This window comes from Netta rufina, assembly GCF_964035555.1.
Source record: "Netta rufina genome assembly, chromosome: Z".
NCBI classification, from domain to species: domain Eukaryota; kingdom Metazoa; phylum Chordata; class Aves; order Anseriformes; family Anatidae; genus Netta; species Netta rufina.
In genome coordinates, this window is record NC_140126.1 from 46,209,077 (window position 1) to 46,228,141 (window position 19,065).

General features: G+C 38.5%; 1 protein-coding gene across 1 annotated transcript in view; it reads left to right on the forward strand.

Moving 5' to 3' along the window:
- The window catches only part of FBN2 (fibrillin 2), a gene marked incomplete at both ends in the record, with an annotated part of 194,580 nt that extends 181,662 nt beyond the window's left edge, over positions 1-12,918 (forward strand). The window contains 9 exons of the mRNA XM_084304737.1: positions 1,700-1,906; positions 3,182-3,307; positions 3,868-3,990; positions 4,151-4,267; positions 4,939-5,067; positions 6,589-6,708; positions 9,003-9,234; positions 9,954-10,125; positions 12,544-12,918. Coding sequence (XP_084160863.1) covers positions 1,700-1,906; positions 3,182-3,307; positions 3,868-3,990; positions 4,151-4,267; positions 4,939-5,067; positions 6,589-6,708; positions 9,003-9,234; positions 9,954-10,125; positions 12,544-12,918 — 1,601 coding nt within the window. The remainder of the gene's footprint in view (positions 1-1,699; positions 1,907-3,181; positions 3,308-3,867; positions 3,991-4,150; positions 4,268-4,938; positions 5,068-6,588; positions 6,709-9,002; positions 9,235-9,953; positions 10,126-12,543) is intronic.
- Positions 12,919-19,065: the final 6,147 nt, after the last annotated feature.

Consider the following 19,065-nt stretch of genomic DNA (forward strand, 5'->3'; position numbering starts at 1 on the left):
AGTGGGATGTTGTAGGCTTTTAACCCCAGCCAGTCATTAATGCCAAGGAAATACCCTGTTTTCATTATTACTTTCTTATATCATATATATATACATTTATATATACATATATACATATAAATAATACATATCTATTATATATATGCACACACGCATATATTTATATACATAATTTTTTAAAAACTATACTTTGGATTACTTTGCTCATTGCTGCTTTTCCTTTAGGGCTGTCCAGGTCAGATAAGACTGAAAAATTAGACTGGCAGAAACAAACTGCATCTTCAGAATTAAAGAACAAACATTAAGTCTTAGATTACACTATTTTAAATATATTGTGCAAACCTTTATATTCTGTTCACATTGAAGCATATTCCACATCTCAAATTGGAGATCAAGCATTGCATGGTCTTCAAGTTATAAGGGGCATAAAGACCTGCCCAATATACCTACTTACAAGAACATAACTCTGCTGAGTCTCTCACAAGTGCCACTTTCTGTGAGGACAGCTTTCTCTGCTGTAGCCAGTTAAGTTACCAGCCACCCAAAGCAATTTTCACCTAAGGTCAAAGATTACATTTTACCAGTTCATGTGAGAAATCCACAGATTATACTTATATACCACATGGTCAGCTTGGTGTTCAAAAATGTACACATTCTTAGGAATCTGAAAGATTTTAACTTTAAGCTTTAAGACAAAAGATCTTTCACTTAAAAACATAAGCGTCTGTCAGACTAGTTGACAATATCTTCATTTTTATTAACAAATATGATAACTGACCTATAACCTAATTAGAAGTACCATCTCTGCAAAATCTAATTTCCATGATCACTGGAATCTCTCCTCTCTTCGTCTGCCTGTTTGAAGGAAACATGCAGGAAGTTAATGATTGTGTAGTTTCACTCCTCTTTCATGATTGACATGTATTAATAAAAAGGTTCAAAAAATAAGGAAAATTGATTAAGAAAGAGACAGGTTAACAGTATGGCTATATAAAACCATTTTTCCAACCTGCAAAGTAGGAGTGTTGCTTAAAAAGACTAGTGAATAGCAGACTAGCAGCACTTAGAGACTTCTAAGTGCTAAGAATTTTGTCATTTAAATCACATCACGGTATAGATGATCAGACACGCTATTTTTACCAGGAAAAATTAAAAAATGGAAAAAAAAAACAACACACCTACACACACAAAACAAACCAAACAGTAAGAGAGAAAGAGAGAGAAAGAGAGAGAAAGAGAGAAAGAGAGACAGAAAGAGAGACAGAAAGACAGAAAGACAGAAAGACAGAAAGAAAGAAAGAAAGAAAAGCCAAAGCTGTAACCCTACTCCAAGTAAACCTGTTAAATGCAAGCCAAACATAGGTAGCTTAAGAGGGAGCTCAGTTTGGCTTGCAGCCTGTTCTACTATCAAGTAAGCTTGCCAGGGATGCCTAAGGGCACATCCTTCCTAGAAGTAAGATTCACATCAACTCCTACAGTACTGAACTTCAGAGATGTCTGGAATAAACTTGGAATGGCAACAAATGTTCAGAAGACATGGCAAATTTTTGAAAGGCTAAAGCAAAACAGACTTTGCAGACTGGTTGCGAATAACCTAGTGCTTGAGAGTTGACAGAGAGACAGAATAACATATCAGATGCTCAGTGATTCAGATATTTATCTCCTGCTCTTTCTTAGTCTCTCCAATTCTTCCTTACAGATAATCGTCAAGGCTTTTGCTTTGCTGAAGTACTACAGACTATGTGTCAGATGGCTTCAAGCAGCCGCAATCTTGTCACTAAATCTGAGTGCTGCTGTGATGGAGGCCGGGGCTGGGGTAATCAGTGTGAGCTCTGCCCACTTCCAGGAACCACCCAGTATAAGAAGCTCTGTCCACACGGTCCAGGATATACTACAGATGGAAGAGGTATTTGCAGAGATGAAAGGACGTAGAAAACAGTGAAGGAATACACTTACATGCTTAAGAAAATGCAGTATTCTCTTTGAAGCTCCTTTGAAGAATTTCCTGTGAAACAACAGAGTTTGATTTTTCAAATACTACTGTGTGATCAGAAATTAAAAACACCTTTAAACAGTAGCTGCACCAGGAATACTCACAGCTGTGCACGATTTTCAGGGTTGGGATCTAAAACAGGATCAACCAGTAGTAAAAGCTAGAAATTATCCCAAAGCTTTTGTATGCTGAGATGTTACACACAAGGCAAAAGGTAACAACAGTAGTTCTAACTGGCACATATTTTTAAATTTTGGTGAAAATTTTTTCATGATCTTACTAGTTATAACAAACTTCACTTATATGATTTTTTGTTTGTTTGCTTTTAATTTTTTGCCCTTAGTAATCAAAACTAGAGCTGGATTACCCAATGAAATAGCATGAAACTTTCAATGCAGAAAACAATACTAAAAATTGGAAAAATATTTGCTTGTGTGTTCAGGCCCATTTTAAAGAGAAAGAAAGGTTAAAGTTACTATCCATAGCATGATGATCAGGAACTGTGGAAAAATTTGAAGATTTTTTTTTTCCATCCCCAGTAACATTCCCATGGCATTATACACAATTACAGAATGGCTGAGGTGGGAAGGGACCTCTGGAGGTCATCTAGTCCAACCCCCCTGATCAAGTAGGGACACCCAGTGCAGGTTGCCCAGGACCATGTCCAGGCAGCTTTTGAAGATCTCCAAGGAGGGAGAATCCAAAACCTCTCTGGGCACCATATTCCAGTGCTCAGTCACCCACACAGTAAAGTGCTTCCTGATGTTTAGATGGAACCTCCAGTGTTACAGTTTGTGCCCCAGTGCCTCTTGTCCTGGTACTGGGCACAAAGGAAGGAGCTTGGCCTCTTCCCTTAAACTAGACATTGATGAGATCCCCCTGAGCCTTCTTTTCTCCAGGCTGAACAATCCCAGCTCTCTCAGCCCTTCCTCATGAGAGCTGCACGATTCTCCTGATCATTGTGGTGGCCCTCTGTTGGACACTTTCCAGTATGTCCAGCTTTCTGTTGTACTGGAAGGCCCAAAACTTAACACAGTAATCCAGGTGCAGTCTCAGCAGTAGATCATTGGTAGAAGGTGGTCTTTTTTCTTTGAATTTCTTATTCAGAAGGAAAACTTAACAAATGTCAAATACAAAACTAGTATCTATTTTTTATGAAAGATCATATATTTAATATTTTCCCTACAGATATTGATGAATGTAAGGTCATGCCAAACCTATGTAGAAATGGACAATGTATCAACACTATGGGCTCCTTTCGCTGCTTTTGCAAAGTTGGCTATACGACTGACATAAGCAGCATATCCTGTGTTGGTAAGATTCAGTCTCTTAATCGTCAATATTTTTTTTAATGGTACATAATTACACAGTGCAACTATCAGTCTCCCTCTGTAAGCCTTTGAGTATCTCTTTATCTCTTAACTCTTTTCTTTCTTTGTCTTCCTAGTATGCCCTTCTGATTTCATTTTGCAAAGCAGGGAAACAAGCTGTACTGACAATATTCCTGCACTGAAATATGTTTTCATCTATATAACCATGTTGACTGACAAAACAGCTAGCTCACTGCTTTGTTTTTGCCACTTTCCTGTTGTTTAACTCATCTAAGTATATCATAGTATGCCTGAAAAGAAATGCTTTGTCCATAGGTGAAAATATTAAAGTCACTGTTACTCTAGTGTGTCAGTCTTTCAAGAGATTCAGTTTGCCACAGTAGAGGTTACTCCAAAGTGACAGACGCATAGGGAAAGAAATGGAAATGCTGCAAAAATGTAAAACATACTTCTACAAATGTTTTTCTCTTAAATATAGTACTGTTCAGGAAACATCTTTCAAAGAAATCAGTACAGCAAATCTTTAACAGTTTCTCTTTTTAGATCTTGATGAGTGCTCCCAGTCTCCCAAACCATGCAATTTTATCTGCAAGAACTCAGAAGGGAGCTATCAGTGCTCATGTCCTCGGGGCTACATCCTTCAAGAAGATGGAAAGACATGTAAAGGTAAAGGAAGCTATACGTAGTAACTTTAATTTTGTTGCACTTTGGCTTAAAAGGAAATATTTTTGAAGTGTGATTTTTTTTTTTTTTTGCAAGTTAGACTATATTTGTTGACTTCATATTTGTTGACTTTTGTTAAGACAACATCACCTCTTACTTTCAGATCTTGATGAATGTCAGACCAAACAACACAATTGTCAGTTTCTCTGTGTCAACACCCTTGGAGGCTTCACATGCAAATGTCCACCTGGTTTTACTCAACATCACACAGCTTGTATTGGTAAGAAGAACATGAGTTTTCTTGCATTCATTTTTTCTAAAAGAGGAACATTCTCAATTCTTACCCTTTTGCATCATATAAACAATAGTAATACAGAGCAATAATGTCAGCAGTTCAGAAAACAGATTTTGAAAAGCAGCAATTACAGCTGAAGAAATATCAAAGTATATCCACCATTTGTATTTTCTTGCTTAGTAAAAAGTTATATATATTTAATACATGTTATTATATGCTAAGTATAACCACATGGACACAAAGGAGTAGAGTATTAAAATCTGATTTAAAATGTAGTTAAAATAAAAACAGACTGCCTTTTCTTCTTTAATAGATACAGATGTCTTTAGATGTTAAGCACATGCATGAATCTAGCCAACTGAAACTGTTTTAGTTAAGCTAATATGTAGGTGCAGCCTTTTTCCACTGTCAACAATTACGTACCTGGGTCTTTCACGCTCATAACTGAATTACAACCTGTGCTACCAATTTACTAAGTACTTTTAGCCCTGCATGAGTCATCAGGTCATCTGAAATTTGAATATGGAAAATAAAATTTTCAAAATAAATTTTTGCATCTCTTTGGTTTTCAACCTCTAAGGAAGTGTTATATGAACATGCCTAACATCTTACCCCCAAGGTAAGATGCTAACCTTCTTCTCTCTGCCCTGTTAAAGATAACAATGAATGTGGTTCTCAGCCATTGCTTTGTGGATCAAAAGGAATTTGCCAAAACACTCCTGGAAGTTTTACCTGTGAATGTCAAAGGGGATTTTCTCTGGATTCTACTGGATTAAACTGTGAAGGTAACTAGTAAAAGTCAAATTCTTTTGTGGTGCAAATTCTTACCTCTGAGTCTAGGGAATCCTATGATGTCAAAGACAAACCACGATCATAAAACAGAGAAGCAGACATAGTGAAAGCACATACCAAAAATAAATAGGAGTGTATCTGAGGAATTTAAAACATAAATGTATGCAAGAGCATACTGTCTAACTCTTTTTTTACACAAGTCAAAATAAAAAATTACTCTTTATCTGAACTCTCAAACAACTCCAGAGTGCTTTCACCTTCACATAGGTTTATGAATCAAAAAGTCTGGTTACTTTTTCTTTTTATTTCCATGTACTCTAAAAAGAACCTTGCTATTTTTTTTTTTTTTCTCCAGCTAATTGTAATCATCTGCCTGAAGGTATCTAAGATCAGATTCTAAGTGACATACTTATCTCTTCTTCCATAGCTTCATCTCTCTGTTGGCCCAAAGGAAGCCCCAGTTGGGAAATCTGGATTTGAGAGTTGTAGTGTCTTTAGTTGGTCTCAGATACTGTGAAACAAAAAATTAAAAGGCAGAGGTATATGTGCACAAATTTATGACATCTCAAAATATCAGTTACTCTGACAAAAGGATTTAAAACATGAATTGATATTTGGAATGCATTTCTAAAGTAACAATGCAGAATTTGCCCATCTAGAACTTTTAGAAAGCATTATAATCTGTCAGATTACTTTATCCTCTTCAGGTACATACATTCATCATGTGTACTTTATCCAGCACTAAATTACACATACCAAAGCATACACAAGATAGGTACATAACTAGAACATCAGAACTGCTCTATATGTTTTTACTGATGAAAGCACAAGTTTCATTTCCCGGCAGTAGTTTTCTAGACCTCATGCTTTGGGACAGCCCAGTTCCCCGAAATCTGTGGACAACTGTGTACAGCTAGAGTGTAACTTATAATCTGTGGTGTCGTGTACAATTTCTTATTTTCTACTAGCATTGCATACTGTACCTTACACGTTGGGGTGCTACAGTGACTTACTTCTTGCAGCAGACACTGTTTCTAATGACCAGATTTTTACATTTTCGTTTTAATTTGTGGGTTTATTCTTTATTTACACCTTCATCAGAGTTTTTTAATTGCAAAGGTGAACAAGTACAATACAGACAAATTTGATATGTGTTCCACACATTCAAACACTTCAGTATGTGCCAGGAAACTGAAGTCCGACATAGGTGGTTTGGCAGCTGAAATCCAAAACCATTCATGTTCTGAATATTACATCAAAGCAACATTGTGTGTGATTAGGAGTAGTGTTTCTTCTCCAAATCTGAGTTAAAGTTTTGAAAGCTTTAGTTGGATTATTGATAGATACAGAGAACACTGCTCCAAACCTTCCAAGGGAAAAACCCTGTACAGTGCTGCCATCTTAGAACAGTATTCCTCTGTCATAAATATGGGTGTTTAGGTGATTAAAGTAACATATTTGCAACATGTATATTGATGTGTTCCCTCTGTTCTACTTCCCTTCCCAATGCAAAGATGTGGACGAATGTGATGGAAATCATAGGTGCCAACATGGCTGTCAAAACATCCTCGGTGGATACAGATGTGGATGCCCACAAGGGTACATACAGCATTACCAGTGGAATCAATGTGTTGGTAAGGAAACAAAATGCATACAATACATTTGTTGTCATAGAGATTACAGTGACAACTGCCAAGTAAGGGCAAGAATGCACTGGACAAAGGATATGCAGACAGATCTCTCTCTCTCCCCTTCTCTCCATCCACTTACTACTTCTAATGTAAAACAATGATAGATGGTGATGAGAAAACTCACTCAGCCTGTTAAAACTCTGTGTGACAAGGTGTTTTTTCTAGACTTTCTATATTCTGACTCCCTTCTCCTCAAGAAAATCCCCATCAAAAAAGGTGTAAAGGCTTTTATTGAATTCCTTCAGGCTCAGTATAGATACCTCTCTTGAAAAAAGAAAAAAAACAATCCTACATTTCATCAGTAGGCATCAGTCAACACCATTAGCATTTTGAGAATACTACAGAGCAGTATCTATAGTGAATAGGAAGAAAAAGATACTGACATAATCATTCCAAAATACAGTGTTAAGGCTACCATTAGTTCATTGGGGAGAAAACAGGGACAAATGAATCAGCTCAGCAGTTTTCTTCTATATCTGGCTGATTCAGTCCATCTTTTTTTTTTTCTTCTGTATTACATGAACTAAGCCAAATCCTATACCAAACAGAATGTAGGAAATTAAAATAAATAAATAAATAAATAAAAAACAACATGGACAAACAACCCTATCCTGTACTGTTCACAAAGCACCATAACAACATATTTACCTTTTCATGTTTGCTTTCATGGTTCTACCTCAATGGTATCACAATCAGAGGATAGCTGTGAGCCCTGCCTTAGATAGGCTGATCTTATTGCCCTGTTATTAGTTCATCAAAATTAGTTCATTACACCCATTTTACACTGAATAGCACACCAGGCAGTTTTTCTGAAGGTCCAGCCAGTAGCAGCACTACTTCGTACTGCTCTTTAACAAAGAAAGATAATGAAGGAGGTAGGAGTGACAGGAAAATATAAGTAGCAACTCTGACAAATTTCCAAAACAGCTACGGTCTCTGAATGTAGAATAAAGATAGATAGTCCTCAGAAGAACATGTCTTCTAGTAACTGCAGACAAAAATGGTAAAGCATGCACCAATGATTCTGGTTATGAAAACTGTACCATGGTAAAGTAAATAAAATAAGCACTGTATTTGCTAATTGTCAAATACATAGTCTTTCAATACAACCAGCTACTTTACTCACTCATTTTTCACAAGATAACCTGTAACTAAATCCATCAGACTGATTGGAGGATCTTCCTTTTATGTGCCCATAAAATGAAGACAATTCTTGCTTCTCTCTTCCATCTGGAATGGCTGTTCAGGTTGTCTTTCCCCTCACAGAGCCTGCAGGTTTCTACTTCAAGTAGGTAGTAACCTCACCCCATCTCTGGGTGTCCATGAACACTGTGTTGTGGTTTAACCCGGCCAGCAGCTAAACACCACACAGCCATTCGTTCACCCCTCCCCCCCCCCCGGGATGGGGGAGAGAAACAGGAAAGTGGATCCTGTGAGTTGAGATAAAGACAGTTTATTAAGACAGGAAAATAATAATAACAATAACAACAATAATGATGATAATAGTACTACTACTAATGTGTACAAAACAAGTGATGCACAATGCAATTGCTCACCACCTGCTGACCAATGCCCAGCTCAGCATGTTGCCAGATGGGATAGAATACCCCTTCGGGAAGTTTGGGTCAGTTGTCCTGGGTCTGTCCCCTCCTAGCTCCTCCTGCACCCCCAGCCTGCCCGCTGGCAGGACAGAGTGAGAAGCTGAAATGTCCTCAGCTTGGTGTAAGCACTGCTCCGCAACAATTAAAACATCAGCATGTTATCAGCACTCTTCTCATCCTAAGCCAAAACATAGCACCCTACCAGCTACTAGGGGGAAAATTAACTCCGTCCTAACTGAAACCAGGACAACACCGTCATGGTTGAAGTATGACTGGAGTTCCAGTCCATTTCTCTTCTGTGGATCTTGCATGGTAGGAATGTATCCTGCCAGGAGAAAGAGTATTGACAAGTACCCCGAAGCACAACAGGAGACATGCCATGAAGGAAAGGGAAGCGTTGAGGGAATATAAACTTGACAGTAACAGTATCCTAAAACATCGTTATGGTCCAGATATATACGTTTGGGATTTTTGCCAGTGTGCTTTTACTTTGGGGGCCACATCTTTGTAGCATAGTAAGGTCAAGGACGTAGCAGAGCCCTAGGACTTGGAGATATTCTGATTTGTTAGCTACATCTTGCCTGTCTGATCTTTGTCCAGATTAAAGATACCAATGCACTTTTGTTTGCTTACTAGATGAAAATGAATGTTCCAATCCTAACACATGTGGCTCTGCTTCTTGCTACAACACACTTGGGAGTTACAAGTGTGCCTGCCCTTCTGGATTTTCTTACGACCAGTTCTCCAGTGCATGCCACGATGTGAATGAGTGTTCTTCTACCAAGAACCCCTGCAATTATGGCTGTTCCAACACTGAAGGTGGTTATCTTTGTGGCTGTCCACCAGGATATTACAGAGTTGGACAGGGGTGAGTATCTCACACAGTCACTCATCAGAGACACATTCAGAGGGTGACAAAAAGTCTAGGCAGTAATTACACTGAAGAGCAGAGGTGCAAATGAAAGAGAGGTTAATAAGTCATGTTTTTCTACATTTCCTGTGCACAATGTACACAAGCTGTGCTTAAATACCTGTCATATTAAGAAAAAATAAATAAAAAAAATATGTCTGTACCTGCAACATGACACTCATTTGAATTCTAGTATATAAGCAGCACTACACAGTTAGTTCTGCTTTCTCCACTGGTATCAGCACAAAAACTCCAAGTCTGCTCAGTGAGGAGTGTTACTACATAAGGATAGGTGTAATCCTCACTGAGTTAATTAAAGGATTTAAGCTGTACTGGTCAACCCAAAATGTTAAACACAAATTAACATCATCCTGGTACATGATAAAAAATCTTTATTTCCAAAGTCAGGGCAGGTTGGATTTGTTCTGTTTCTTCACAATACTTGTGAATGAAAATTAGAAAAACCTACGGACCTTCAGCTAGCAGTTGCATTTCATTCAGTATCTGAATGTATTTCATTCACTAGTATGAAGGAAATTAATTCACAGTCATCCTGGTGAGGAAAGAGAAGGGGACGGGATACTGGCACTATGGTACAAATTACACACACTCACTTTCCATTTAACTGGACTGTTCATAAAACTGCAAGAACTAAAATGGCTGCTTTTATTCAACAGTCACTGTGTCTCAGGGATGGGATTTAACAAAGGCCAGTACCTGCCACTGGATGGAGATGCTGATGAAGAAAATGCTTTATCCCCTGAAGCATGTTACGAGTGCAAAATCAATGGCTATTCAAAAAAAGAGAACAGGAAAAAGAGAAGTATTAATGACACGGTACGTATCAAGGTAAATAACACTATAATGTACTTTGAAGTATTTTTAGAGATTAAATATTCAGTGCTATCAGTAAGCTGAGGAAGTTTTACTACAGGCCACATTCAATAGCCAAAATCTTCTTTTTCCTGTCCCTACAATGATTTTTACACTTGTGTCTTGTTGGTGGGAGTGGTGTGACAGGAAGACATCAGCAGCTATGAACAGCGGAAGACTTTAAAGCTTGTGGAGTCTTCTGAGGCCTGAGATGTGGTCTAGTTCCTCAAAATATCTCAAAATCGGGTTTCTTGTAATTACAGAGAGCTATGACAATGGTCATTTCTGCAATCTGTTCTGCTGAAAGGAGGAGTTTGGATAGTGTTGTATGGTCTCAGACAACTAAATAGATCTGCTTGCAGATTGTTTAAATTGAAGCTTCTGTTCCTGGTTGCTCATAACTGTGGGACACTAGAGTCCATGACCTAACTGATACCTACATGACAAACCAGCTTACATCCTATACCTGCAAAATTGTTGAGGGTGTTAGAGAATTACACTTATGATTTTATTTTTTCTCACTGCTTTTTTAGGCTTAAATGGGATGTTCATGAAAGGCAAGCCCTAGTATTTATGCCCAGTATTTATTTTAGATACTTTTTTTTTTTTTTTGAGAGTTAAACAAGAATACCTGTACACCTATTATCTGCATTGTCTATATGATAGGACATTGTTTTGTAGCATTAGCTCTGGTCTTGAAATCTGCAGTAATGGGAAACTGACTAGGCGGGGGGAGAGAATTTCCTTCAGTAATGCAATGTCTGTGTAATGCAAACAGACAAAATGCAAAGTCTCAGATAAAATGGTGAGGTGTGCTGAACACACAAGTTACATTGAAGGAATGAGGAAACAAGTGTCCTTTCTAAAAGGGTAAGAACTTAAGATGATTATGAGTACTCACTACTTCTCATGACTGTTGCCATCAAAGCCATCAAAGTCTGATATTGGTAGAGTTTCTAAAGAAGACAGCAATTGTGTAACTTCTCCTTTGGAGCTTAAAAACTTAATGTTTGATTTCCCCCCAGACACTCATTTCACATAAATACCGCTTTGTCCTTCCCACTCCACTCCTACTGGGTCTGTTCCAATCTGAATTCTCTGGTCAACCCACCATAGAAATACCTGGATGTTTTTGAAAAACACTTCTTCCATTGCACAGCTAATTTCATATCTTGTTCAGCATTATTATATATTGTTATTACATTTTTAAAGCAGTAAGCTTTCTTGCTGCCTGAGCAGCAAGAAGGGAAGATTTCACATCCATAAAACTACAGGGGGAAAAGTAATAATCTCATCACTAACGATGTGTATAGGTTGTGGTATTTAATACTCTTCTGTATTTGCCCCCATCATAATTTTTCCTTATTTTCACCATGTGTTTTTAATTACATTACATAGTAGTACATACACATGTATATAATCACATGTGATTGGGATTCCCTCAGAGAGAGAAAAAATCCTTTCTAATATTTAAAAGTGCAAAAGGAGTCTTGACAAATAGGCTAGATAACCAGTTTTGGTTTCCTGAAGAAGACTAAGGCCTATGAACCATTCTGTGTATTTTAGGTCAAAGGGCTTTTAAAGCTGTTCTTTGTTAGACGACTTTTGTAGGAATGCACTCATTCTCAACCTCCCACTCCCAGGTGTGTTCACAGCTCACACCTCTGGAACAGATTTACATGTGCAGCAGAACTATACTGAAGCTCACATAAAAAACACATGACTGATTTGTCAGAAAAACAATGCCACGACATTCTTCTGCACTCTTCTCAGTGGTGAAAGTACAATGTAATTGGACTTGACATACCAGCCCTTTTTGTGGAACACAAACAATACAGGAGTACTCTCCATGCTTCAGTTTCAATTTTAATCATCATACTTTATCACCAAATGCCAAGCCTGTCTTTTTTAGAAGCCAGGATTGATTAAAACAGTTTTATCAGAAGTTTAGGGAGTTCCTATACAGTACTGTGTGTCAAGATTCCTGTTTTGGTTCTGTAATATTCCACATTCATGTTGATCATAAGAACAAAACTGTGCCTCACTTACAGTCTTCACTGCAATACTAAACATATGTCTCTTCTTTACATGGGCTTTTTGCAAGCATGAAGTTAAACAGATTCTGAAAAGAGACTGAAATCTGAGCCCCCTCTATAGACTTGATGCTGTAACTTTAATTATCCTGTTAAGCCTGTGAGAGAAGCCCTTAAGATTTACAGGGTGTGTTATATGGAATCAAGCAGTTCTCCCAGCTGGAAAGGATTTACAATGGCTTTTTTTAACAGCTAGATTTTGAGAAATGCAGAAACTGTTACTAATCACTTACTCTTCTGTCAATGCAAGTGAATATCTGTTTCTCTCCTGCTCTAAACATCCTTTCCTCCTTTACTTCAGATTGAGCAGATTAGCTTGGAAAGTCTAGACATGGATAGTCCTTTGAAGATGAGAGTCAACATTTCCAGGCTTGACAACAAGGAGCACATCCTAGAACTCATGCCAGCCATTGAGCCTCTTACCAACCACGTGCGCTACATCATCTCACATGGCAACGATGATGGCATCTTCCAAATCCATCAGAGGGATGGACTCAGTTATTTGCACACAGCTAAGAAAAAGTCAGTGCCTGGAACGTACACACTGGAAATCACTAGCATTCCTCTATATAAGAAAAAGGAGTTAAAGAAACTGGAAGACAGCAATGAGGACAACTACCTCCTAGGAGAGCTCGGGGAAGCTCTCAGAATGAGGCTGTGGCTAGAACTCTACTAGCCATCTTCCAGACTGAGTCCAGTTCTTCAGTCACTTCTGTTCACCTATTTACCCACCTGAACATATCTGCTTTTCAAAGGCTTTGAAACAGTCACTGACTTTTGGGGGAGGAAGGGAGAAGGGAAAACTTCTTTCTCTCCATCCTGCTGAGACTGCAGAACCACCCTTGCAGGAGGGGTAACTTGTGGGAATCATGGTTACTGTATCTTTTATATAACCTCAATTTAAAAATATATTAAAAAGCTAAAGTTGAAGAGATCATCATATGGCACTAAATGGCACAAAAAATGTGAGCTATTTTTTTCTTCCTGTTAGCAGTCTGTAACACTTTGGGTATTTTGCTATAGTTCCTAATTAAAAAAATATAGATGTTTATTTATTTTTAATGCAGTAATATATGGAGAGAATAACAAATTATGTAAACAAAAAGGGAAACATGCTTGTTTTTCTTTAGATTTATAAATTTGAACTATAACATTTTAGAGGTACTTTCTTTTTTTTTTTTTTCTTAAAAGAAAAAAAAAAAGATTTGAAAGATGTTTCCTTTTGTACTTGTGCCAGTCATTCAGATAGTATATAAGCAATTTTTAAATTTATGAGAGCTGAAAGAGCACTGTGATACATCTTCTGGCTACTCTAAAGTGCTCTAGTGAAACTTGAGTATTCAAAAAAAAAAAAGTCTTGAAGGACAAGAATTACAATACTAGTCTCAGCAAAGATCATATTTCACAGCAGGTCAATAGGATTGTATTCTGAATCAACCACATCAAATAAAGTAAGAGGCACAACCACTGTAGCAAAATACCTTGACTGCTTTTAATACCATTAGAATTGCAGAACCAAACTGTACTGTACTTCCTTTCAATAACCTCAAGGAACCACACATGCTACCACACCTCATTCTCAGAAAGGGTGCTCTACATACTTGCATTACTGTAGGCAGCTGAATAAAATGTCACTCTGAAGGGGACACATGATATTTCATACTGTTTGGTGCTGGCTTGAATTAATGGTGCATTTAGTAAAAATTGAGAGCTGTATCAGGACTGCCATATGTGCAAACTAATTACGCAGTGCAGACAAGGAAAATGTGTATTTGAAATCCATTTTTAGAAGTTTCATTAATACTGTAGTTATACACCGTACGCCTCATTTTATCATAGCTTATTTTGTAAGAACGATGTGTGTACAATGAGTTGACATTTAGTTTACTTTAGTAATTTTTTTTTAATGTTGTACCATTATGTGTTAAGTGTATGTCTCAATGGTGCTTTTTTTGACAGCTGGTGCCTGTAACTAGTCATGTAACAGAATCTCAGATGTGAAAATAGCCAAAGCACACGCTGACTCCAGGATTGTTTCAGTCGCCTATCAGCGCTGACCAAAGATTAGTATCAAGTTATACTCAGTGGTTTTTCTTTACTTTTGTTCTTATGGGGATTTTTGAAAAAAGAAACATTGTACATTTTTATTAAAATGTTTTTAAGAAAAAAAGTTTTGTTTGTAGGTCTGTATAAGTATGACAACACTTTTCTTGCAATAAAGCTTATTTTCGGGTAGCTTTTTTTTTCTGAAATGTCTGTATTCTTTACAGTAAATAAGCATGCAGTTGTAAACTTGAAGGATTTCTGAGACAGGAAAAGGAGGTGGTATGGAGCAAGGACATCTTCACTTACAAATAAGGCTATACAGAATTTACTGAATAAGTTTATCAGCACAGAACCTAAACGCAGCAATTAAACTATCCCTAGGCAATCAGGACTCTGTATCAATTACCTCAAAACCAGTCATCACGCATTATGTTCAAGGAGGCCAGCCTTGAAAAAGATTACACTTACCCATGTAATGAGGGTTGTAGGACCATCAAAATTTAAGTTTGACAATTGAGGTCTAAAAAACTCACAGTATATTTAAGAGTGTAAAAGCCACCCTCCTACCTGAATACTGAAGAATATGTTAAGATCATCAATGGAGGTACTTTTGCTTGTTGGCAGTCCTTTCTTTGAATGCCCTTAATTAGGTATACAGTCAAGCTGAAAAAATGCAAAAATGTTTTTTTATTCAAGTATTCAAGGTTTCCACAAAGACCTCTCTAAGAAAGCTACACTGTCTTTTTATTCCATTCTGGATTAAACTGGTGATCATTTTTAAGTAATAGCCAATACTGAATGTATGATTTTGTCATAGCAGTAATAGCCAGAAAAAGGGAAATCAGAAACATTGGATTAAACATTGAATCAGGATGTGCAATGTCCTGTTTTAGATGTTTAGGCTCCTTAGTTTCTGAAGTTACAGAAAAATAGTATAATAATACTTAAACATTTACACCAACAAAATCAGCCCTACATATGTCATTGCTGCACTTCTGGAGAAGGTGCATTTCACAAGGTAATGGCATTAAAAGACAAGTTACTAGCTTAAGGTTCTAATTTTAGGATGCAGTAGCAACAAGTCTCCCTAGTATATGGGACTTTTTTTCAACATAGAATTGCTCTTCTGAGGGTTTCAAAGATCCAGGCTAACAAACTTTTCCTGCCACCTCATTGTCCTTTTCTGACATTCCAAATAGTCATACAGTAATATAATAAATATATATTATTTTTTTTCAGGAACCATACACTTGAATTTCACTCCAGAAAGAAAATTAGCAGGAATTATGGCATTTTAATTATTCTCATAATTACTGAGTTATTTGGTATTCCTTGGAGGCTGTGTATTTATTCAGATTCATTTGACATCATCTGTTGTCATGCAGGTTTTATTGATTCATAGCTGCTTTTGGGTAAAATAACTGAAGTCTACAGAAATAAAAAGCTCTTCAGAAGTCCGATAAATATCCAGTACAGCACTGACCTGACTTAACAACTCTAACAGCTGGTTGCCAAGAAGGCTACTATTTGTCCAAATGGGAGCTTTCCAGGAAACACTTACTGCAAGAAAAGCCATCAGACAGAACCCAGTAGAGCATTACCCTCTGCTGCCAACTCTGAAACAAGGAGAGAAAATAGTAGCAACACGCTTACCAATGACTCCTCTGAGGCTACAAGTTTTGGAGGATTTCGCTGCTAAACAGACGTTACTTGCATGTGCTATGAGCACAGCACATTTAAAGAGCCAAGCACAGACATTACATCCTTCTTTTCTAAACAAGAACTTTCCATCAGATACATCCATGTTAACTAATCAGTTAACAATGTATGAAAAAGCCTTACATGTTTACTAGAAAAGCAGTATTACCCGCTACCACTTTAAAATGCACAAGACAGCCATGCACAGTAGCCAGAGAAAAGTCATCCCTTTCCTCCCCTCAACAGAAAATCCATGTTTAAAAAAAAAAATCTGAAGCAAAAAAAAATCCAAAACAGAACAATTTCCTCCCCAAACAGCCTGTCATAGTAGATACTTCCATACCTATTTCTCCAAAGTACTCTACACACTAGCCCTTTAATTTCTAAATATTAAATGAGAAAGCTGATTACACATGCAAAGAAAGACTAGTGCTTGAAAAGGTACAAAAAGAAAAAAATACCACCAACCTTTTGTTAACAGTAACATAGAAATCACCTTGCTATTTAAGAGAAGGAGCAGGATAAATCTCTTGGCAATTTGATGCTAAGATTGTAGAGACCTAGGTAACACCTAGACCAGGCCTGGGCAGCAGAGACTGAAGCACTAGGGTTTAGCTACTCAAGCAAGTTACTAGTGTCATGTTTCAACACAGACTTCTTCCACAGGCTCTCATTTTATTCCTTTCTCCTGTTAAAGAAGAAAACAGGTGAGCTAATATGTTTCAAGGCTACTAGTACATTTCACACCATGCTTACAGTAATTTGACAATTTTTCCATTTGCCACTATGAAATACACCTCTTATTATGATACTTCATCATTACAATCGGTTAAAAATGTGTATGTATACATATAAATAATTTTAGCTAATACTAATTTTTGAGGCAAGTCTGCCGGTTCTTTCCAGCCTTACTACAAGGAATCAGTTCCTCAGCTCTAGGTCTAGGCACAGGCTTTCCTTGCCTGCCAGCACTAAAGCTCAGCACTGCTAACTCTCTACACAATGCTACCAGACCCATCAAAGACCCACCATGCTGCTGCCTCTTCCATCTCCAAATGCTCCACAGCATTTGACCTCTTTGTATGTGTCAAAGTGTGTAAGAATTGTACACAGTCTTTTTCAGGGCTTCTCCTCTCTCCTCAAGTGCGGCTCTAGTTCAGTGACCAGGCTGGCACTGCTAGGGGTATTGCTGAGCATCCAGTGGTTATTTCAGAGTGCTCCATGCTCCATGCTCTTTCTTCACAGAATCACAGAATCACAGAATTTCTAGGTTGGAAGAGACCTCAAGATCATCGAGTCCAACCTCTGACCTAACGCTAGCAGTCCTCCACTAAACCATATCCCTAAGCTCTACATCTAAACGTCTTTTGAAGACTTCCAGGGATGGTGACTCCACCACTTCCCTGGGCAGCCTGTTCCAATGCCTCACAACCCTTTCAGTAAAGAAGTTCTTCCTAACATCCAACCTAAAACTCCCCTGGCTCAACTTAAGCCCATTCCCCCTCGTCCTGTCACCAGGCACGTGGGAGAACAGGCCAACCCCCACCTCGCTACAGCCTCCCTTGAGGTACCTAAAAAGAGCGATAAGGTCGCCCCTGAGCCTCCTCTTCTCCAGGCTGAACAAGCCCAGCTCCCTCAGCCGCTCCTCGTAGGACTTGTTCTCCAGGCCCCTCACCAGCTTCGTCGCCCTTCTCTGGACCCACTCAAGCACCTCGATGTCCTTCTTGTAGCGAGGGGCCCAAAACTGAACACAGTACTCGAGGTGCGGCCTCACCAGAGCCGAGTACAGGGGGACGATCACCTCCCTAGCCCTGCTGACCACACTGTTCCTGATACAAGCCAGGATGCTGTTGGTCTTCTTGGCCACCTGAGCACACTGCTGGCTCATATTCAGCCGACTATCCACCATCACTCCCAGGTCCTTCTCTGCCTGGCAGCTCTCCAACCATTCCTCTCCCAGCCTGTAGCTCTGCTTGGGGTTATTGCGCCCCAGGTGCAGGACCCGGCACTTGGCCTTGTTGAACTTCATGCAGTTGACCTCAGCCCATTGGTGCAGCCTATCCAGATCCTCCTGCAGAGCTTTCCTACCCTCGAGCAGATCGACACACGCGCATAGCTTGGTGTCATCTGCGAACTTACTGAGGGTGCACTCGATGCCCTCGTCCAGATCATCGATGAAGATATTAAAGAGGACCGGCCCCAGCACCGAGCCCTGGGGAACGCCACTAGTGACTGGCCTCCAACTGGACTTGGCTCCATTCACCACGACTCTTTGGGCCCGGCTATCCAGCCAGTTTCTAACCCAACGAAGCGTGCGCCAGTCCAAGCCAAGAGCAGCCAGTTTCTTCAGGAGAATGCTGTGGGAGACGGTGTCAAAAGCCTTCATAGCCACACCTCTTAATGTAGCCAACAGCAATGCCTCAGCAATTCAAACACTCATTATTTCATGCTCCTTCTCTGAAAGGACAAACCTGTAGCAAACCTGTAGTTTTTCATTGCTCAGGTTTTAAAATTAACATTTTTATTAAAAAAAAAATATATATATATATATATATATATATATATATATATATATATATATTATTTATTTATTTTTTCTACAGGGTCTTGTTAGACTGACTTAGAATCAACAGTTTAACTTTGGTGCAATGAACGTGGCCTGCAGCCTGATGGCTGAAGAACCTGCCTTTGTGCTAAGCCCACAGAAGAACTTGGGACTGGCAATGTAATGCAAAACCAAACAGCAAAAAATCTCACTGCTCCAGGTGTGTTTCTTAATCATTTCCGTAAATTATATATGAAGACTAAGCACCTAAACTAACTAATGCTGCAAACCAGACATTTTAAATCCAAGAAAAAGGTTAGATTTATGAAATCTGCTCTGAGAGGCCAAAGCTTTGTAATGCTGTACTCATACTTTTTAAAGCAGGAGAGAAGGAAAACATGAACAAGCAAAAGCAAAAGATTTCACATCTAGAATAAAATTCTAGTCCCTATCATGACGGCTTAGGTGCTTGACACCAAATTGCTACAGCAGAGAGAGAATATATATTCTTTGTTTCCATAAACTTTGTTTCCT